Here is a 23,364-nt window from a genome sequence, read left to right as displayed (position 1 = left end):
TTTACGAAATGCCATTCAGGAGAATAAAAATAAATGTGAAAGAAGAAAAGAAATGTTTATATATTAGACACCCGAGAAATGGACCAATTATTACAAACAAAATGTACATCATACAATGAATTAAGAAAGTTATCAAATGATCATAAGGCAGCCACTTCCTGACTATCTCCTCCTCCCTCAGTAAGATCAGAATTTTAGTCCACTCACACTAGAGACTGTGGGCTTGAAGAATGGATTAAATCACCGATTGTTTTATGCCCTAATCTCAATTAAAGTTCCTGAGGGGCAAGTTAGTGAGGGGAAATATATTTAATTAGAATTCTGTTGTGATTATCTTCAATATCTGTGATCACCTATCATGTGAGCTAATACCAATAAACAAGAAATAGGACTTGTAGGACCTTCTGTAACTCTGTTACGAAGCATAATTAAAAACTCTATGAAAATCTCTACCATATCTAGGCCTCTGCTATAAGATAAACTGTATATTACACTATTATTTGCATAATTTAAGTCCAAGATTTCTGCATTAAATTCAGGAACTGTCAGGGCATTGAATAATATAGCTCCAAAGAGAAAGACAAGTATGACCCCAGTGATTCCACAGTCACAATAAGCAATACCCTTTTAAGCTAATGATGCATCCTAAAAGAGGGATCTTTTGACTTTGGAGTGCATTACATGAAACAGATCTGTGTTTGACTGAGACTAATTTTATAATTAGTTTGCTGTGAAGTGTGGAAAAATAAGAGGCTTTAGAAGCAGAAAAGCTGAATTCACGCTATCTGAGTGAACTTAACACTTCTGAAATTCACCTTCCTTCTTTACAATATGTAGGTGATAACACTCATCTCACAGGGTCATTAGGAGGATGAAACAGGATCATTTAATGAGCGGTATTAATCTACTGCTAAGTGTCATACAAGTGTGTATAGTTACTACTCTTTAAACACAGCTGGTATGTATGAAATAGCACTGATTTAAAATTCTCTGTAAATAATGCACTGTGTTGGCAGCAGATACTATGATTTAAGTCACTTGTAGTTCCTTAGTCCCATCTTCTCCTTGAGGTTGCCCAAAAGACACCATGGGACATGTTTACTTTATTTTTTTTTAAAGATTTTATTTATTTATTAGAGAGCGCGCGAGAGAGAGCACAAGCAGGGGGAGTGGGAGAGGGAGAAGCATGCTCCCAGCTGAGCAGGGAGCCTGATGCGGGGCTCGATTCCAGAACCCTGGGGTCATGACCCAAGCCAAAGGCAGATGCTTAACCGACTGAGTCACCCAGGCACCCCAGGACATGTTTTACTTTTATTTGAGCTTTTTATTTTCCTTTCTGGTAAAACTGCTTAAAATGAATCTGGGAATTACCTAGAACTTAATTATTAATGACATCTTATTCCTAGCTAAAAGTAAAACAAAGTGCTGGATTAATAGTAATAGGAGATAGAAAACTAAAAAGATCTGGATAGAAACAATTTTACCCCCAAAGGATCTATATTTGTAAGTAGAAAAACTGGCTCCATAATTTAACCACAGGGATAAGAGAAACAGGCTTTTGGGCCAAAGGAATCTTCATAATTTACTTCCAGTGTGAGGTCTCCACTATTTCTGGCCTCAATAATGAGACAAAAAATCAAATCATATCCATGTTCTAAATTAATTACAGGAAACCAGCCAATGGTTACAAACCTAAATGCAACCTAGGGTGGTGGGTCTCATCTCTAGAGTCTAGTTTAATTGATTTGAAGAAGCCCCAGGGCACACGCAGTAAGTAAAAGATGCCCAGGTGTTTGGACATGGAGCTAGCAATGAAAACTGCCAATTCAGAAGTAACACTTGAAGCAAGAACCAGGAATCCTAGAGACTCCGTTAAAAACAGTTTTTATAAAACTAACTGAAACAATATATGATATAGTTTATATTACATGATTGACCAGAGTTGAAGGTGAAGTGGTAAATTTATTTTGAAGTAAAACCAGTAAGTTAAGGCTATAATAAAGAGCTTAGCTACAAGTCACGCATGAAGAAAGGGGAAGAGAAAATAAAGGACACAGTAAGACAGAAAAGAGATGTTTAGAATAAAACATGTTTTAGGGAGGAGAAACTAATAATAGGATAATAATGAGGTGATAACAACTTCCATCTCACAAGGTCATAAAAAAACCTTGGGTCCGCTCATTCTCAATAATGGGCTCTTTGCACCATGCTGCTGTTCCTGTCATAGTGCCACCAAGATCAGAAGGCCTTCATCTGATGAAATAACCAGTATCCATCTGTGAATGCAGGTTATCAAAACACAGATCCCAGGGCGCCTGGGTGGCTCAGATGGTTAAGCGTCTGCCTTCAGCTCGGGTCATGATCCCAGGGTCCTGGGATCGAGTCCCACATCGGGCTCCCGGCTCAGCGGGGAGCCTGCTTCTCCCTCTGACCCTTGCCCCTCTCATGCTGTTTCTCTCTCGCTCTCTAAAAAATAAATAAAATCTTTAAAAAAACAAAAAAACAAAAAAACCCCACAGATCCCAATTTTGTTTTAAAATTGTGAGCATATCTTCTACATATGGATACAGAAGAGAGGCTGGAAGGATACACATTAAAATGTCATAGTGGTTATCTCTAGGTAGGGATTAGGCTGATCTCTTGTTTTCTTTTTAATCTTTTACTAATTTTCCAGGAAGAATAAATGTCTTTGCAATCAAAAAACAGCAGCTCTCGTTCAGAGAGCAAAAATGAATTTTAAAATGCTTAAACATTTTTACAGAACAATTTTGCAAGTTGGTTTTCAAAGGTTGTTAATTAATGTTCAACATTTTTGGTGTAAGATTTGGAGAATCTTATGTTCCTGAAAAAATATGGGGGGAGGGATATACTTAAGTACTTTACCAATTCTTACTTTAAGTTCTAATTCTGCATAATTTCACATCGACCACTCAACCTCACATTTTTTGAGGATGGGAAGGGCCAATGTTAACCCATTTTGACATCTCTGTAATTTATATGAGATGGTGCTTGATAGTTCTCTCATTTTTTAAAAAATTTATTTTATTATGTTATGTTAATCACCATACATTACATCATTAGTTTTTGATGTAGTGTTCCATGATTCATTGTTTGCATATAACACCCAGTGCTCCATTCAATACGCGCCCTCTTTAATACCCATCCCCCGGCTAACCCATCCCCCCACCCCCCTCCCCTCTAGAACCCTCAGTTTGTTTCTCAGAGTCCATAGTCTCTCATGGTTCGTCTCCCCCTCCGATTCCCCCCTTCATTTTTCCCTTCCTACTATCTTCTTCTTTTTTTTAACATATAATGTATTATTTGTCTCAGAGGTACAGGTCTGTGATTCAACAGTCCTACACAATTCACAGCGCTCACCATAGCACATACCCTCCCCAATGTCTATCACCCAGCCACCCCATCCCTCCCACCCCCCACCACTCTAGCAACCCTCAGTTTGTTTCCTGAGATTGAGAATTCCTCATATCAGTGAGATCTAGAGTTTTTACCACAATTACTGAAATTTAATAAGACTTCTAATCTCTCCAACCCTCTCGTAGCAAAAAATCAAAAACAAGCAACAAAAAACAGAAATGAAAGACAAACCACCCATGTGGCATAGTCAAAGCTGCAAGAGCTCCTGGTAACTACAGACAGGTCTTCCGGTTTTAATCCCAAAGAAGTGACCGCTGCTCTTGCTGCTAGAATATGGAGAACGTTTCTGCAATACAAAAAACTGCCTTCAAAAGCACTGAGAACAAAAAGAAGGTGTTTGATGATATATACCATCTAGGACAGCCTTTCTCAACCGGGTTCCAGGGGAGAATTAAGCCCTACATATAATGATTTGAGTGAGACAATTTTCTCAATTCTCCCACAGATAATACTCAATAGGTGTCTTGGGGCATATGACTTAATTATTTTGTGGAATTGGTTGAGAGGAAATATAAATATGCTAACCTCCATGATCTGACTTACGGTTACTGCTTCCTGAACATTATCAGTTATATTTCTTTTCCTGCCAGTATAGATTAATAATTTTGGAGGGCAGACCTTGAGGAAAAGTCTAAGCAGAAGTAATTATTTCTGGGGCACCTGGGTGGCTCAGCTGGTTAAGCGACTGCCTTCGGCTCAGGTCATGATCCTGGAGACCCGGGATCGAGTCCCGCATCGGGCTCCCTGCTCGGCAGGGAGTCTGCTTCTCCCTCTGACCCTCCCCCCCTCATGCTCTCTGTCTCTCATTCTCTCTCTCTCAAATAAATAAATAAAATCTTAAAAAAAAAAAGAGTAATTATTTCTACAACTGTATTTCTTTACAAAATTGTACACCCTCCCTAATTCCTTAAACTCTCCAATGAACATCACTATGAAATGGCCATATAGCTTTGGTTGACAATGCTTTGTACTGGTGGTTCTCAGATCTTAGTGTGCATCAGTACACTCAGGAGGACTTATTAAAACACAAACTGCTATGCTCCACTTCCAGAATTTCTGATTCTGTAGATCTGGGGTAGGGGCCCAAGAATTTGCATTTCTAACAAGTTCCCAAGTGATGTTGAGCTCCCAACTAAAACTTAGAAGACTAATCATTTCCCCCTAACCCTTTTTTCTTATGCATTCTTATGCAAGGTGATCCCTTATGCCCAAATAAAAAATACCCTGAAAGGCAGATGAGGTTTCTTTCTATTTTTAGCCTTTCCACGAACAAATGGTACTTTCTGTTATGATGTGCTATGACTGCACTGCCCACCCACAGCTCACTCTGGGTCTCTCTCTTAGTAAAATTAAGGAAATCCCGAAATGACTTGTTCTGCATGCAAAATATTCTTTGATTTTTAGATTTAGATTTGATTTAAGATTGAGTATCTTAAATTTTATATATGGCAGGGACTAGAATGGAATTATTTTTTGGGACCCACCCATTGCTCTCAAGTGTTCTATTTTAAAAGTAAACAATCTCTTTCTGGTTTGGTGGGGCCTTCTGAGAACATCCAGTCTCCTTTCATCCACTTGAGGTAGGCTCCTAACCCAAAACTCTGCCCATGCTTCCTTCCAAATTTATTTTTCTTCTCATAACTCTTCCAACTTCTTTGTGTTACAAAAGAGAGAAAGTGCCTCTGCCTGCACCACCTCTTTTCATTAGCTGTTAAAATTCATTTTAAGGAGCAGGAGTATCTACTGGTATGTGAGGGAAGTAGGGATAAGAAGAGGCTGAAGTTGTACCAGGGAGCTAAACCCTAGGATGGCCTGTGAGGGTACATAATAATTATTCACAACCACAGATCTTGACATCTCAAAGGGACAGATAACTGTTGGAAAAGCTCAGAGAATGTTTTGTATCTTGGCTTTTTAAAACATTGATCAATTTGCTAAATAAAGTAAATCACTTATCTTTTACACTCATAAGATGCAAATTCAAAACGAAGTTTATTTATATTTGAGTGAACTGTTAACCCAAAGAATTGATATCTTTAAAATAACAGTGAAATTGAGGTATAATACAGAGATAAAGTATTAGTGGACCAATGATAATCCTAGCTTATTTGCTTCATGATCTTAAGTATATCATATATAGTTCAATTTTCAAATTGTTGAAATGAAAATAGTACCTTTAGACTAAAGGACTAGGATAGTTTTCTGGACCCTGGGAGTATGGATCTGTAACATCCTATTAATCTTAAGTTTTAAGTTGCTCTCTTGAACATTATGATTTACTTTGTATGGGGTCCCGAAAACCAAGTATTTTAGAATTTGATTATCATTTATTTTCCAAAGAAGTTTATTTTTATTTGAATTCTTCCTAAAAGTAACTCCATGAAATTATGATCTAAGACAGATTTCTAGCTACAGTTCCATCCTCTAGTGGCATATATGACAAAGAAGAAGTAAACTAAGGGGCACTTTCTGTGCTACTTTATCAAAATAATGACAGAAACTAAACTTATCCTGATGAAATTTCAATGTGAAGTTTCTTCTCACAAATCTAAAAATGCATGGGACAAAGACAGATGGAAATAAAAAAACAAGCACTTCTCAGAAAATCTCAAGCAAGCAACTTCTTTTTTTTTTTTGCAAGCAACTTCTCAAACTTGGAAGTTAAGAAAACCTTAAGAGCTTTAATTTAATATTCAGCTACTTACAAGAATTATTGAGGAAGAAATAGTTTTATTTAAGTCCCTTGATATTCTAATTCAAGTTTAAACAACGTTTACAATTTTTTCTTCCTGAGCAGTAAGTAACCTAGTTCTAGGAAAACTACCATTAGAAGTTAATGATTACTATGAAAATTAGTATTTCACAACAATCACTAAAGACACCGAAGTGCTCACTGGGAAAATGTCTAGGAACTGATGCAATGTCATATCTAACTCAAATGAGAAGAATTTTACAAACATATCAATGTTGAACTTACAGACTTTTTATATCCTAATAGCTACTATGCACACAACATTTTTGTAGTGAATGAATAAAAAAAAGTCAGCTCAGCCTGAAGCAGATGTTTGGAATGAGGTCAAAAGCGAAAAGGTCTCCATAGTTTAATTATTAAAACTACTTATGTATCCCAAAACCATGCTTCTTAATGACTGACCTCGTTCCTGTGACAGTGTTTAACAGAAAGTATAAAGTAAGATAGCTGATGGCTCAGGATATCAAACTACTGGGATAATAAATGTTTTGAGATATAAAGGATATTAAAATTTTAAATTAAAATTTCAACTACTTTTTTTTAAGTTCCTTTCTCTACTCAGTTTGAGGAAAGTATCAAATAAAAGAAAGGAGAAATGGAAACATCTGAGTATTGCTTGTAACCCCAGACACTCAGAATCATAAGAATGACAAACTCGCTGCATTCAGACATAACACAGAATCATCTCTTTCTGTTGTGAAATCAGTTTAAGTAGGTACACAATTAACAATGCCTAGGGATGCCAAATGTTTTAAAAGTCAACACCAAGATACTTATGATCTTTATTTCAATGGACAAACTCTAAAAGGGTAAAAAAAATACTCACTCATATAATGGAAAGTCTCTTCAGCAAGGACTGGAGAGAGGGCATCAGACGCATGCTGCTGCTGGTGTGGGGACTGCGTCCAGTCTTGATTTTCATATAGAAAGAGAGAGTCTACTCTTAGCTTATACTGGGGTAGCTGTTCTTCCAGCAGACTCACCAGCTCAACTTCAGGGAGATCCTCATTGGAGCAGACATCTAAAAAGGAGATTCCATGTAAATGAAGCCAATATATTCCAATTTACTAGGCTACAGAGAAAACATCAGTGAAATTAGTTTGCAAAGTAGGATAACCAAAGAAACACTAGCCAGGATAATTTCTCCAGTGATTTTTATTAATATATGTTGGTACTATAATTGGTCTTTCTCTAGGTTTCTTTAATATGAAAACTTCTATGTAAAAATAATACCATGAATTTTAATTACACCCTATTTAAAAATATATTGCTTGGTGAATATAACTATGTTTTTAAAAACTAAAATGAATTTGAACAAATTTCTTATTTCCTCCTTATCAGTCAGTCTCTTCAGTGTTGCTTAAAAGAGAGCTGATCTCAAATAACATATATGCTTGGGGGAAAAAGGCAACACAAAACAATGAGCAGAAAATAGCTAGTTCAAAAGGAATAAAATGATATGTTCTTTAATAACAAAATTTGAACGCTGTGGGAGGATTCTTCAAAATTTGGAAAAATTACATTTCAGTATATTCTTACAGTAGCTAGATATCAAAAAATTAACATTTATTGGCGAAATGTTAACTAGTAACGTTAACATTTCAGCACCGTGTTCCAGCACGAGTACTGGAATAAGTACTTTATCATTTTTATTTTGAAAGATGTGGTACATACGAAGTCCTGAATACCTTTCACATCATACTCTCACCTACACACCTCGAGCTACCTTCTGCATACATCCCTGAACACACTTGGCTTCTCTGCCTTTATGTGTTTGCTCTTGGCTTCCTGTTTCAAATACTGCCCCCCATTTAACACTTCCCAAATTTAGCAGTTTACAGAAAAAGTAAATTTATCCCTTTTAACATGCTTAAAATAGAGAAAATACAGGATGTCATATCAACCCTCACACTTTATAAAGAGATCTGGTATTTCCTTTGTGGGTGGTATAAAGAAACATATCCTTACCCTGGCAAAGAACAACAAAGTTCATTTTAAGAAAGCGTATTTTAAAAGAGTAAATTTCTACTACTTGACCTTAACAATGACATTTTAATAAATCAAACACGAGTAAACTGACAAGATCACATACCCCTCTTTACCTAGGACAAGCAGTGACTTCATAATCACAAAGATGAGTTACATAATCACAGAGATAAGGTACATTAAAAATTTTAAATACAGTTCTAAAGAAGCTCTCAACCCTTAGCAGGTCTTTTTAAAAGCCCTAAAAATACAACCAAATTTTATTACTACAAATTCCATGTGATCATCCAAATTTGTCCTGCCATAAATATATCACATACAGATTGTCAGTTTAATACCTGAAAGAAAAGAAGTTGACTATAAACACATGCCGAGCTATAAACAGGCTTGTGGGCAATTCAGGAACTGAAGAACAAAATTTAACATTCATTAAAAGAGCTTTTATTCCCTATAAACTGTTTTTTACTTTATTTTATTTTATTTTAGAGGACAGCTCTTTCATTTTAATTGCTTAGCAAATCTTTAGTGTAAATGACATTTTAAAATCTTTACTGCAATTCCTTCTCTGTCACCTCTTCACCCCACAACATATTTAACAAAATCGCTAACCATCTAAATTAGAAATTGTCTTTTAATACGCATTAATGAAATTCTGTGAAAATTCAAGGTTACCAATTCCCTACTTCCAAAAGGTACTTTTAAAAATGCGTATACAATCAAGGTTTAGTAGATTAAATATCCTGACTCGCTCCCTCTATTTGCTTCTGTATTTCTTTCTTTCTTTTTTTTTTTTTTTTTAAAGATTTTATGTATTTATTTGACAGAGAGAGACAGCAGTAGAGGGAACACAAGCAGGGGGAGTGGGAGAGGGAGAGGGAGAAGCAGGCCTCCTGCCCAGGAGGGACGCTTAAGGCAGACGCTTAACGACTGAGCCACCCAGGAATCCCTCCTTCTGTATTTCTGATAATGTACTATTTACTACCTTCCTGATTATCCAGTCTTAACAACCCTCTTGCTAACATTTTATCTTCCAAATGTCCCCTCCATATGCCCACTTTTTTTTAGCCATGTTGTGGCCATTTAGATTCAAGGACTCCTTTTGTTTCTCTTGAAGAGCCTCAAAACTGGTCTGCCCTCTTACACTCAAATTTTCCTCCATATCTTCATATCCACATTATGTCACTCTCCTACACAGGCTAAAAGAGGTCTGAATCTCATCTAGCCATTGGAGAAAAACCTTACGAACAGTTGGGATAATCAGTAAAGATCTTAGAAAGCCCATGCTTACTCTTAGTAGGATTAAATTAATGCTAGAATAAAGCATACTACAGTATGATCTAAAGTGTGATCTAGAGGCTCACCAAACAAAAATTAAAAACAAGCCTCAAAAGGATGGACCTTATTAGAAAGTAACTTAAGGACCCATCAGAACAAATTTTAACAGTCTTCCAAGGAAGACAACAAAATCTAAACATCTAACAATGTAACATTCAAAATAGCATTTGATAAAAGATTATTAGATATGCAAAGAATAAGCAAATTGTAATCCATTACCAGTTGAAAAATGAGTCAATAGAAACAGGCCCAGTAATGACAAAGGTGATAAAATTCGTAAACAATTTAAAAACAGCTATTATTAATACACTCAAAGATTTAAAAGGAAAATATAAACTTGATGAAAAGAGAAACAGAAGCTATACCAATCTTTATAAAACCCAAGTAGAACTAAAGTATAATATCTAAATTGAAAAACTCACTGGATAACATTAACAGATTAGACATATTCCAGAAGAAAAAAAACAGTAATAGACTTGAAGGCATAGTAATGGAAACTACCTAAAATGAAGCATAAAGAAAAAAAAAAAACTGGGGAAAAAATGAACAGATCATCAGTGATTTCTGTCATAGTATCAAACCGTCTAACATACATGCAATTGGAGTCACAGAAGAGGAGAAAGGCAGAGCAGAAAGAATATTTGAAGAAATAATGGCTGAAATCTTGCAAATTTAATTAAAACTATAAATCCGTAGTTCAAAGAAGCTCAACTCTAAGCAGAATAACACAAAGAAAATCCAAAGAGAAAATCTTAAAAGCAGAGAGAGAGAAAAAAGGACACATTACATTTGAGGGAACAAAGACAAGAATAATCTCATCAGAAGCAAGGCAAAGTAAATGACAAGAGATGCCACTGAAGTGCATAGTCAACTCAGAATTCTGTACCAGTGAAAACACCTTTCATAAAAGGTGTAACAAAGACTTTCTTCAGACAAGCATAAAAGTGCAACTATTCATTGCCAGCTGACCTATATTACAAGAAATGTTAAACTTCCGGAAAAAAGATACAAAATGCAAAGTTGAATCTACAAAAAGAAGTAAAAACTGACAAAACTGGCAAATCTGTATGTAACTATATAAAACTTTTATTCTCATTTAATTTATAATTGACTGTTTAAAGTAAAAATAACAATTAATTATGTATATAACATGTAGATGTAAAAGACACAGCAACAATAATACATAGGATGATGAGGGAAACAGAAGAATACTGTTGTAAGGATGTCACTTTATGAAATAGTATAATGTTATTTGAGGGTGTACTGCAATAAGTTAAAAATGCATATTGCAAACACAGCAACCAACTAGAAAAATGAGAGGTATACCTATAAAGTCAATAGTGGAATTAAAATGGAATCCTAAACAAAACAAAACAAAACAAGAATCCAAACTCAGTTCAAAAGATTGAAGGAATGGGGGAAAAACAAAGAACCACTAAGTGGAACAAAGAGAAAACAAATGATAGTACAGGGTCTACTGACTCAACCAAACTGATAATTATATTAAATGCAAATCGTCTAAACACCCCAATTATAAAGTAGAGATCGTCAAACTGAATTAAAAAAAAACAACGATCTAACCATAAGCTCTCTATAGGAGATGTTCTTTAAATATTCAGGTAAGTTAAAAGTAAAAGGATGAAAAATGCTATCATACTAATTCTACACCAACTCTTTTGAAAAATAGAGGCAGGAATATTTTACAACTCATTTTATGAGGCCAGCATTACTGCAATACAAAGATCAAACAGACTTGCAAAAAAAAAAAAGTACAAACCAATAGTTTTCATGAATGGGACACACACACATACACACAAAACATTAATAAATCAAATCCACAATCTATCAGAAGGATAATATATCAAGACCAAGTGTGGGTTTTCCCCACAAGGTTGGCTAAAAAATTCAAAAATAGAAAAAATTAAAAATCAACAGAATTCACATTTAACAGATTAAGAAAGAAAAACCATCTCAGTAATGGAGAACAGGCATTTGACAAAATTCAGCACCCATTCATGACAAAAACCTCTTATCCAACTGGGAGAAGAAAAACAATTCTCCAATTTGAAAAAGGCCATTCTAAAGAAAATTAATGGTGAGACTGTAACTTTTCTCTAATATTGGAAATATGGCAAGGATGTTTATTCTCATCACTTTTATTAAAAAATATACTGAGATCCTGTACTATTCAAGAAGGCAAGGAAAAGAAATAAAACACATCCAGAATGAAAAGGAACATGCAAAACTGTCTCCCATTTGTACACAACATTATGGTTTACGTAGGGAATTCTAAGGAATCTGTAAGAAAGTTAGTAAAACTAAGCTGGGCTACCGAGGTGGCTCAGTCAGTTAAGCAACTGACTCTTGATTTCGGCTCAGGTCATGATCTCAGGGTCATGAGATCGAGCCCCACACTGGGCTCTGTGCTAAACATGGAGACTTCTTAAGATTCTCTCTCTCTGGTGCCTGGGTGGCTCAGTTGGTTAAGCGACTGCCTTCGGCTCAGGTCATGATCCTGGAGTCCCGGGATCGAGTCCCACATCGGGCTCCCTGCTCAGCAGGGAGTCTGCTTCTCCCTCTGACCTTACCCCCTCTCGTGTTCTCATTCTCTCTCTCTCTCGCTCTCAAATAAATAAAATCTTTAAAAAAAAAAAAAAGATTCTCTCTCTCTCTCCCTCTGCCCCTCCCCTAACCCTGCCCCCAATGGCATGTTCTCTCTCTCTCTAAAAAAAAATTTTTTTAAAATAAAAAAATAAAACTAAGTAAAGCAAAGTTGCAGAATACAAGGTCAATATATAATCAATTTCATTTTTATACACCAGCAGTAAACACCTGGAGAATGAAATGAAATAAAAAATGTCATTTACAGTAGCAGAAATAAATACAATTTTTAAGATTAAATTAAATAAAATGTGTAACACCTGTAAAATAAAAACTATAAAATACTGTTAAAAGAAATGAAATAAGACCTAAATAAATGGAGAAATATATCGTGTTCATGGACTGGAAGACTAAATTGTCTTAAGATGTCAATTCTCTGGAGTCTATGTAATTTACCATTCAATTGGAAATTGACAAGCTGACTCTAAAATTTATGTAAAGATGTGAAAGATCTTGAATGGCCAAAATAATTTTTGGAAAAAGAAAAAAGAACAAAGAGAGTTTATACTACCTGATTTCAAGATTTACTGGAGTTACAGATATCAAGACAATGTGGTATTTATGTAAAGACAGACTTAAGGATTAAAGGAACACAGTGAAGCATCCAGAAATAGAACCACACATGCATATGCAAGTGATTTTTCAATGAAATTACCAAGATAGGGTAAAAGACAGTGTTTTCAATAAGTGGTGTACAAACAACTAAACATTCAACTGAGAAAAAAAATTTGGACCCTAACCTCATTCCATATGCAAAATTAAGTATAAAATGGACCACTCACCTAAATGTTAAAACAAAAACTATAAAACTTTTAAAGAAAACAAAGGAGGGTGCCTGGGTGGCTCAGTTGGTTGAGCGTCTGTCTGCCTTCAGCTCAGGTCATGTACTCAGGGTCCTGGGATCGAGCCCTGTGTGGGGCTCCCTGCTCAGCAGGGAGCTTGCTTAGATTTCTCTCTCCATTCCCTCTGCCCTCCCCCTGCTCATGCTCTCTCTCTCAAATAAATAAATAAAATCTCAGGGTCCTGGGATCAAGCCCCGCCATCTGTCGGGCTCCCTCCTCAGCAGGGGGTCTGCTTCTCCTTCTCCCTCTGTGCCCTCTCACTCTTTCAAGAAATAAATAAAAAATCTTTATTAAAAAAATAAATAAAAGAGAACAAAGGAGAATATCTTTGTGATCTTGAAGTATGTGAAGATTTTTTAGAAACAACACAAAAAACTTTAAACTATTATGAAAGAAAAAATTGAAAACTAGACTCCACCAAAATGTAAAACTTTTGCTCTTCAAAAGGCATTATTAAGAAGATGAAAAGGCAGGAGCCCCTGGCTGGCTCAGTCGGTAGAGCATAGGACTCAGGGTTGTGAGCTGGAGCTCTACACTGGGTGTGGAGATTACTTAAAAACAACAACAACAAAGATGAAAAGGCAAGCAGATATGGGAGAAAATATCTGCAACCCATTTATCTAACAAAGGATTTACATCTAGGATATATAATAAAGACATTTACAATTCAATGTAAGAAAAACTTTACAATAAGCAAATGATTTGAATAGACAACTCAAAATAAGATCTTGAAATGGCCAAATAAGCACATGAATAGATGCTCAACATCATTAGTCATCAGGGAAAAATAAACCCACAAAGAGATACCAGGACGTACCTACTAGAATGGCTTCAATCAAAAATACTGACATTACCAAGTGTTGGTGCTGTAGAATAGAGGTCAGCAGAGCAGGCTCTAGCCTGCTGCCTCTGCCTGATTTTGTAAATTAAGTTTTACTGGACCACAATCACATTTGTTCTTTTATATATTGTCTATGGCTGTTTTTCTGCTACAACAGCAGAGTTGAGTAGTTGGCACTTCAGCAATAAAAATGACTGAACTACTGATACATACCATAATGTGAATAAATCTCAAAAACATTTTGCTGTACAAAAAAGCCAGACATGAAAGACACAGATTAATTTATATGAAATTCTAGAACAAGCAAATTTTATCTATGGTGACAGAGAGTGGATCAATGGTTGCCAGGGGCCAGTGGTTGAGAGAGGGGGGCTCTGGGTACACGGGAACTTTTGGGGGCAGAATAAAAATGTTCTACAACTTGACTGTCCTAGCAGTTACATGAGTGTATTATGTATTTGTGAAAACCAAACTGTGCACTTAAAATGGACACATTTTATTGTATCTTAATAAAGAGGTTACAATAAAGCTGAATAAAAAATGGAAAAAACTTCGGGTTTGGATGGATTTCAGAATTTTTTGGAGTTTTAGAAAAGTAATGCTATGTGTGTACTGTATGATATATAACAACTCCAACTGGTTTTGTAGCAGCACCCCATATTTAAATACATTAATACATTGTCAGCAAACAAATATTCACACTAAGTGAAATAAGTCTAGAAATAGCTACAAAGGTCAGGTTTTGTGCACCAATGAATTTTAGAACCAAAGTTTAGAAATAACTTTGGGTGTTCAGAGTTTTTTTGACTTGGTCTTACAGATAAGGGCTTACGGGCCTATAGCTGTGTTTGAATAACCTATATGTCCTGAGAGCTTCTTAAGTGTCACAAACTGTTGTCAGGTGTTTGCAGGGTATATAAAAAAGCAACTCTGTCCTTGTGGAAGATACAAATAGAAAGAGAAGAAGGGAAGGTAAGTATGAAGCAGGTCCAGCTGACCAGGGCTCACACGGTACAGAAGAATCCGACATAGACAACATATAACACACAACGCAGATTTTGATAATTCAGTAGGAGACCAGGAGAAGGAAAGATTAATTCGGTTGGTCTTTCAGGAGATCAGGCTGGAAAGTGAGGCCAGGATTTCATCATGGCAGATTTTACATGCTAGGAATAGCTTTTCAATATTTATTAAACTGGACTTACCAGTGATACTCTCTGAGTCTCTGTGATTGATATTCATGAGGTTTTCTTCACCTATTGGTGATGTAAAAATGGCATTCTGTGATTGACTCATGCAGGATCCTTTCTTGCTTTGGTTGACAAGGACAGCTTTGGTATGAATCAGAGTAAAGGAAATCCATTAAGCCATTCAATAACAAAATGGATCTGGTTGTATAGATATTTTCTTTTAAACAGCTTTTTTCTGATGAGTCAAATGACATCTGCAGCAATGAGTGCTCTCATGTGATTATCATACCCTGGAGAGTCATGACCTAAAACAAAGAACACATCAAGTGACTTTAGAATTCAGCATACTTTTTAATAACTGCAGTCCAATTACCTGCAATCTCTGTCATTAAGAATGTTTTCCTAGTGATACATACAACATGGATAAATCTCAAAATAATTATGTTGGATGAAGGAAGTCAGACAAGAAGAAAATATATATGATTCCATCTACCTAAAATTCTAAAAATGTACATCTACCTACAGTAACAGAAAGCTGATCAGTGGCTTCCTGGGGCTGGAGAAGGGATTACAAAGGGGCAGGAGAAAAGTTTTGGGGATGATGAATATATTCATTATTGTGGTGTATGGTGAGGTTTCACAATTATATACACATGTCAAAATGTATCAAATTGTTCATTTGAAATACATGCAATCTAATAATAAATTATATTAATGTTTAAAAAAATTTAAAGATAATCAACTGTTTAAAGTAAAATAATAATAATAATAACAAATGTATTATGGGGTCTACAACATATGCAGAAGTAAAATGTATTACAATAATAGCACAAAGACCAGGAAGAGAAAAATGGAAATATACGGTTAAAAGGCTTTTATATTATACATGAAATAGTAAAATATCTCTTGAAGGTAAACTGTGATAAGTTAAAGCTGTATACTATAAACCCTAAAGTAACCAATAAAATAACTCAAGATTTACAGATAATAAAACCAACAAGGGAGATGATATAGAATAATATATAGAGTTTCTCAACTCTGGCACTACTGATATTTGGGGATAATACTTGGTCATGTGCATTGCAGGATGTTTAGCAGTATGCCAGCAAAATACTCTCCCCCAGACCCTCTCCCAGTTGTAAAACCAAAAACTTCTCCAGACATTGCCAAATCTCCCCTGGTAGGCAAAATCACTCCCAGTTGAAAACTACTGATATAAAAGATGCTCAGCTTCAAAACTAAATCAAAATGTAAAGAAACTATTTTTCACCTATTATTAGCAAACATTGTTTTATTATATTCATTGTTGGAGAGGGTGGAAAAGCAGCACTCATAATGTTAATAAAAGTGCAAACTGGTACAAGCTTTCTGAAAGGCTATTTGGCAATGTCTACCAAACTTTTAAATGCACATACACCATAATTCAACAATTCTACCACTGGGAATTTATAATATGGATATACTCATTAAGTATGACAAAATATAGGCACAAGAATGCCCATATGGTATTTTTTTAAAGCATAAACACACAACTGGAATGAAAATATCCATAAAGAAATGGTTTAATAATGGTACACAAATGAATGTAATGCATTAAATATGTGTGTGTACTTGTTATCAGTTAGGAAAACAGTTCAATACTAATTATAAGCCTGGCTTTATATCAAAAGACAGTCTCTACCAAATAGTCTCTACTTAGCAACTTGCAGCTTCTATTTGTGGCTAATTCATTCTCATGCATACTATTTTTAGGCATGTAAACATTCAGTGTTTTACAAGCGTTACCCCCCAAAATGGAAAGGAACAAAATAAAGGCATTAAAAGAGACTGAAAAATGGTCACTGAGGTAGAACAGAAAAGCATTCTTAGTAAATACTAGGAAAGAGAGTTTCAGAGATGAAATGAGCAACAGAATTAAACATTACAGAAAAGGCAAAGAAGAGATTTCGTTTAAAAAAGGGGGTACTAGGACCATAAAATCAATATTAACCTTCTAGAAACCAATTCAGCCAAGAAGTTGGGCCCAAAGCTAGGCTGCAAGGAGTAAGGAAGTGAGATGGTAAGAATGGAATTTACTGAGTACAGACCAGGATTTCCATTACCAACTTTCAGGTTTACATGGACCAGTAAAATTTCAAAAACTTCTGTGGTTATTGGCATAGGGTTGCCTTTTTGAAAAATACATTTTGTAAGGAAAAAATATAAAATGGAATAAACAACAGTTCTTCCCAAAAAAGGAGTTTATAATTTTATGTTGACATAATTTTTCTATATTTGAACTCAGAGAATTTTAATAAAAAAAATTTAAATTCTATACTAAAAGGCAACTTAAGGAATAGGAGAAGATATGTGCAAATGACATATCTGATAAAGGGTTAATAGCCAAAATATATAAAGAACTTATAAAACTCAATACTCAAAAAACCCAAATAATCCAATTAAAAAGTGGGCAGAAGACATAAACAGACATTTTTCCAAAGAAGACATACAGATGACCAGTAGATAAATGAACGGATGCTCAACATCACTCATCATCAGGTAAATGCAAACCAAAATTATAATGAGGTATCACCTCACACCTATCAAAATGGCTAAAATCAACAACACAAGAAACAACAGGTGTTAGCATGGATGTGGAGAGAAAGGAACTTTCTTGCACTGTTGGTGGGAATACAAGCTGGTGTGGCCACTGTGGAAAACAGTATGGAGGTTCCTTGAAAAGTTAAAAATCTTATGATCCAGCAATCGCCTTACTAAGTATTTACCCAAAGAATACAAAAATATTAATTCAAAGGGATACATGCACCCCGATGTTTATAGCAGCGTTATCTACAATAGCCAAATTATGGAAACAGCCTAAGTGTCCATCGATGGATTGATGGTTGGATAAAGAAGATGTGGTACACACACACACACACACACACACACACACACACACTGTAATATTACTCAGCCATAAAAAAGACTGAAATCTTGTCATTTGCAATGACATGTATGGATCTAGAGCATTATGCTAAGCAAAATACATCAGAGAAAGACAAATACCATGATTTCATTTATATGTGGAATTTAAGAAACAAAACAAATGAACAATGGGGAAAAGAGAGAGAGAGAGAGAGGGAGAGAGAGGCAAACCAAGAAACAGACTCTTACCTATAGAGAACAAACTGATGGTTACCAGAGGGAAGTGGGGTGGGGGGAATGTGTGAAATAGGTGATGGGGATTAAGGAGTGCACTAGTAATGAACACGGGGCATTGTATGGAAGTGTTGAATCACTATATTGTACATCTGAAACTAATATAACACTGCATGTTAACTAACTAGAATATAAATAAAAACTTTCAAAAAATTCTATTCTACATGGAACTGTTTTCTTGAAATATGTCTGTCAATACAGCAATCTGCACTAGCCCGTGCAAAATGAAGTTAATACTCAAAAGTATTTTTTTTAGGTACTTTAACTCCAGTTGTCAAAAATTCATTTTCATATCCAGGATCAGTCTACTGTATGCAACTGAATTCTTCCCTGTGTACCTTATTGTCCAAATTGCCATTCTTAAATCAATCACTGCAAGGGGAATGGAACTAAAATTGGATGAAACCAATAAAAATTTATCTGCCCACCCCCACACCCAGAAATTGGGAGGAGGAAGAAAACAACGTCCCCTGAAGTATATGACCACCAGGTATTTGAACAAAATCTCAACTAGGGGTTCTGCCACCAAAGAAGTGAGGGAGGAGATGATGATTCTTGAGTAGGCAACCAAAACCATCTACTACATAAGTCTTTATGTCACCTATGATCTTTACCAAAGTCTTTTAAATTATAATACTCCAGAGACCCCGATTTTAGATTATAAACCCAGCAGTATATTTTTAAAAATAGAATGGCAATACAAATATAAGAATAAACACGGTAGTGTATAAGAGGCCTAGTGCATGGTCAGCAAACTACTGCCTGAAAGCTGAATTTGGCCTGCCACCTGTTCCTGTATAACCTGTGAGCTAAGAATAGTTTCTATATCTTTAAATAGTTGAAAAAAATCTGTTAAAATGTTTCATAATATGTGACAATTATATGAAATTCAAATTTCAGTGTCATAAATAAAGTTTTACTGAAACACAGCCAGACTCATTTGTTGATCCACTGTCAACTTGGTTGTTTTCATGCTACAATGGCTGAGCTTAGTAATTGTAATAGAGAACTTACAGTCAGGCAAAGCCTAACATATTTACTACCTGACCCTTTATAGAGTAAGTTTGCCAACTGATCTAGTAGTAAAATAATTCAAGCATCAAATAATCATCTGTCTAAATCAATGATTTCCTTGATCAACTTCTTAAACAGGGAATTCCCCCTACATTTAGATACTTATAATTAGATCACTACCTCTAGAAGAATTTCAGTAATGAACAGACTTCTTCTTTCTACACTTACAAGTGTATTTAAAGTTATTTCAATTTCTAAGAAAGCATTTTTTAAAACATAGTAAGTTACAAATTTGCTTGTGAAGAAAGAAGTAGAGAGAGGAAGATAAGGAAGAAAGAAGAGAGGGAGGAGGAAGGGGATGAAAAGGGAGAGAACAGAAGCAAGTGCTTCTCATACTGGTCCAAACTGGTTTTTAAACAGAACTATGGTTCTTAACCATATTTTAATCAAAGAACATTGTGAAAATCTAATGATAACCTTGGGACATTCTACCTGCCAGAGACTTACCCACTAGCTGGTTTAATCTTTAATATTTACATTAGCATTCATATTTTTTCTTTTTTTAAATATTTATATGTATTACATAGAAAACAGAAAATAAACTGTGTAAGTTTCAACTATGGACTCTAGATCTTTACTCTAGAGGATCACTTTTTAATTAGTTTTGGAGGTAGTGTTAATTGTTTAGTGTTAACTCTAAATACAAAAATAAAGAAAACCAAGTTGAATATAGAACTAAGTCCATCTTTAGAGTCAGCAGGAAGAATCTAGACCTCCAGAGTAATCCAGGAACCTGCCTAACATGAAGAGTGTGCACCAGGTCAGGGATGATCTGCAAATGATATGTTCTTCCCAATGACTCTTTAGAACTAAGTATAAACCCTTTGGGTATGCCTTGGTCTAGATCCGAGCTCCTCAGTAGGATTAGCGTGGAGTAGCAATGCTGAGTATAAAACAATGTATGCACCTTGGCATTAGACAAGCCTGAATTTTCATCTTATTTACTGGTTTTCTGACTCTGGCACATTATTTAACAGTTCGTCATTGTAAAGGTGAGAGTGATAATTAACTACTCTTTATAGGGAGGGTCAGGTATGAGAATTAAATAAAAAATAGAAATTCCTAGTTTGGTACTTGACATACAGTAGACACTAACATGCTCATTCCCTTCAGCTTCCCCCTTCTGTTTGGGCCTGAACAAAAGATGATGTCTTCTGCCTAATACTAAATTTCTGGCTCAACAGCCAACTCTAAGCTCAGAATAGCTACCCTGTTTATGTAATAGATGCAGTTTAAAGACTGAATAGTCTTCATATAGAAAGAGAAAAGGACTAAGCAATAAAGTGACAAGTGCCTTATAAAGCAAGAAAACTACTGAGGGAGATTACTACTGAAGCTCATTCCTTCAAGGATTCTGGGGAAGGGCTGTTATAATAAAAGCCTTAACTATAACTAGTACATTTACTCATAGCACAGTAGTTATATTAGTTTCCTATTGCTGCTGCAACAAACTACCACAAATTTAGTGGTTTAAGCCAACACCAGTTCATTATCTTACAGTTCTGGACATCAAAGGATGGAGTGATTTCAATGGACCAAAACCAAGGTATTGGCAGGACTGTGCTTCCTCTGAAGGCTCTAGGGAAGAATCCGTTTCCTTGTCTCTTCTAGCTTCTAGCTTCTGCATTCCTCGGCTCAGGGGCCCTGCCTGCACCTTCAAAGCCAGCAGCACAGCATCGTCAAATCTCTCTGCCTCCATTGCTACGTAACCTTCTTCGGACAAATCACCCATAAGGACACCTATGATTACATTTAAGGCCCAACTAGATAATCCAGGATAATCTCCCCATCTCAAAATCCCTTCTGCAAAATCCCTTATGCCATAGAAGGTAATATTCATAGGTTCCAGCGGATTAGGATCTGGGTGTCCTCAGCAGCCATTAGTTAGCCTACTACAGTGGTTAAGAACATGGATACTGGAGCTAGACTGCTTATAGTTGAGTCCCAATTCCACCACTTACTAGTTGTAGGATGGACAAATTACTTAATCTTGTTTTTTCATCTGCAAAACGGGCCTAATAACGAGGTCTACTTATTTGGTTGCTATGGGGATTAAGTGAGTTATGAGAGGATAATAGGAACACCTATTACAAGAGGGAATTACAAGAGTTAATACATGTAAAGCTCTTAGAACAATACCTTAGATTACAGTAAATGCTATGCAAATATTAATTTTTATTTCTATCATCACCAAATAGTACTATTTTATTGTCTTTACTGTTATTGTGCCTTATACAAAGTTGGGAACAATGTAAACCCTACTCTTGGCCACTAAATGGCATCTTCTCTTAACATAAGAAATCCCATTTACTTCCTATCCTGTAACAAGTGATGTTAGTTTAGTGCCATTAATCATTTTTCTTTCTACCTCTCGATGCATGAATAAAACAGAAAGCTTGCAGAGCCAGAGTCCTAAATGTAGTAGAAACTTCTGGCAAACTGTGGCAAGCACAAACAACACTTTTTCAGTGCCCTTCCTAGTTTGTACAACATATTCTTAGTACTTGTTGAGCACCAACCGTTTTCTATGCTCGATCTTTATTCATTCTTTTCAGGAACAACTTCACTGCTTTTCTTCAATCAACCAAGCATGCATTATTTAACAAGAAGCCAGCCTTTATAATTTATGCACACGTAGGAGAAAACAGAGTAAAACAGCCAAGTGACTTATTTAAACAAGAATAAGACTTAAAAAGAACAACCAAAACATGTCACTGATACAAATATTGCTGAAGAAAACAACATGGCTAATGATTTAGTTTAGCCTAGCCATGGAAACAAAATGGTCAACAGTGTATACCAAAATATAGGTCCTGTGCCTTAAAAAAAAAAATCTTAACTACTTCCTTAAAACAGCATATTATGGCCAAAACAGCCTTACAGAAAAGGCTAAAACAATTCAGAGAAACTTCATCTTAACAGAAGCACAGAGCCTAGAATTAAAGTAAACATAAAAGACTTTTTAAAAAGATTTTATTTATTTGTCAGAGAGAGCGAGCGAGCACAAACAGGGGGAGTGGCAGGCAGAGGGGGAAGTAGGCTCCCTGCTGAGCAAGAAGCCCGATCTGGGACTTGATCCCAGGACTCTGGGATGACCTGAGCCGAAGGCAGATGCTTAACCGACTGAGCCACCGAGGCGTCCCTAAATAAAATCTTAAAAAAAAAAAAGAGTTGGAAAAAAAAGCGGGGGTTGGTGTCACTACCAAAATCCAACCTGAGGAGTGAGCAGCAGAGCTCACAACGGCAGAGACCCCATAGCAACACCAAGTCTAGCTGCACTAATGTGCCCCAGTATATTACATTGGCTATATTCAGCACAGCTGTTCTATCAGCAGTTATAAAGGTCACCCTTAGGAAAAAGGAATTGTGTCCAGCAAATACTTTGTCCCTCTTTTTTAGTGATCTTTTTTAGATTTAAAGATCAGTAGGGTTGGGGCATCTGGGTGGCACAATCAGTTAAGCGTCCAACTTTTGGTTTCCGCTCAGGTCATGATCTCAGGGGCATGAGATCAACCCGCTGGCCTCCGTGATCAGCGCGGCTTCTGCTTGAGGTTCTCTCTCCCTCTGTCCCTCCTCCTTGCTCTCTCTCTCTCAAACACATACATACATACATACACCTTAAAAAAAAAGATCAGTAGGGTTTCAGAATATGAAATATATGGAGACAACTCTACTTACAAATTGGATTCCAAAAGGCTGTTAAATCCATGAGTTTCAAAGTCCAAAACCATGAGTGAGATTTAGGCTTACGGGCTCCGCATTGCCTTCTAACCATATAGTTTGGGCATTTTTAAAAACTGTCCTGTTTTGTTTACAATGAACATTTGCTGAGGAAGGCAACCCCTCCCTGCCACAATCTCTACCAACATGAGAAGGGAGTGAACCTCTGGCAGCTAAGGAATCCACACCAGAGCTTCACCTGTAGATTAGGAAAAACGGTGAACCCATGGTGCCATCTGTGGTTTTTGATAAGTTTCCACTACAGCACTTGCATTCACCATGCTTAGTCTTTAAATTCTTGAACTCCTAACTTTAACTGAATCTTTGACT

General features: G+C 36.0%; 1 protein-coding gene across 2 annotated transcripts in view; it reads right to left on the bottom strand.

Annotated features, from left to right (window-relative positions):
* Positions 1-23,364, bottom strand: part of TRAK2 (trafficking kinesin protein 2) — a 67,013-nt gene that overhangs the window by 24,709 nt on the left and 18,940 nt on the right. For both annotated transcript variants that reach the window (XM_035007383.1, XM_035007384.1), the window contains 2 exons: positions 15,058-15,347; positions 7,014-7,208 (listed from right to left, as the gene is read on the bottom strand). In XM_035007383.1, coding sequence (XP_034863274.1) covers positions 7,014-7,208; positions 15,058-15,148 — 286 coding nt within the window. In that variant the 5' untranslated portion in view covers positions 15,149-15,347. The remainder of the gene's footprint in view (positions 1-7,013; positions 7,209-15,057; positions 15,348-23,364) is intronic.

Source organism: Mirounga leonina, unplaced genomic scaffold (assembly GCF_011800145.1).
Source record: "Mirounga leonina isolate KUSES-001 unplaced genomic scaffold, KU_Mleo_1.0 Mir_151, whole genome shotgun sequence".
NCBI lineage: Eukaryota > Metazoa > Chordata > Mammalia > Carnivora > Phocidae > Mirounga > Mirounga leonina.
Note: the sequence above shows the minus strand (reverse complement) of the source record. Positions and strands in the feature narration are given on the sequence as shown.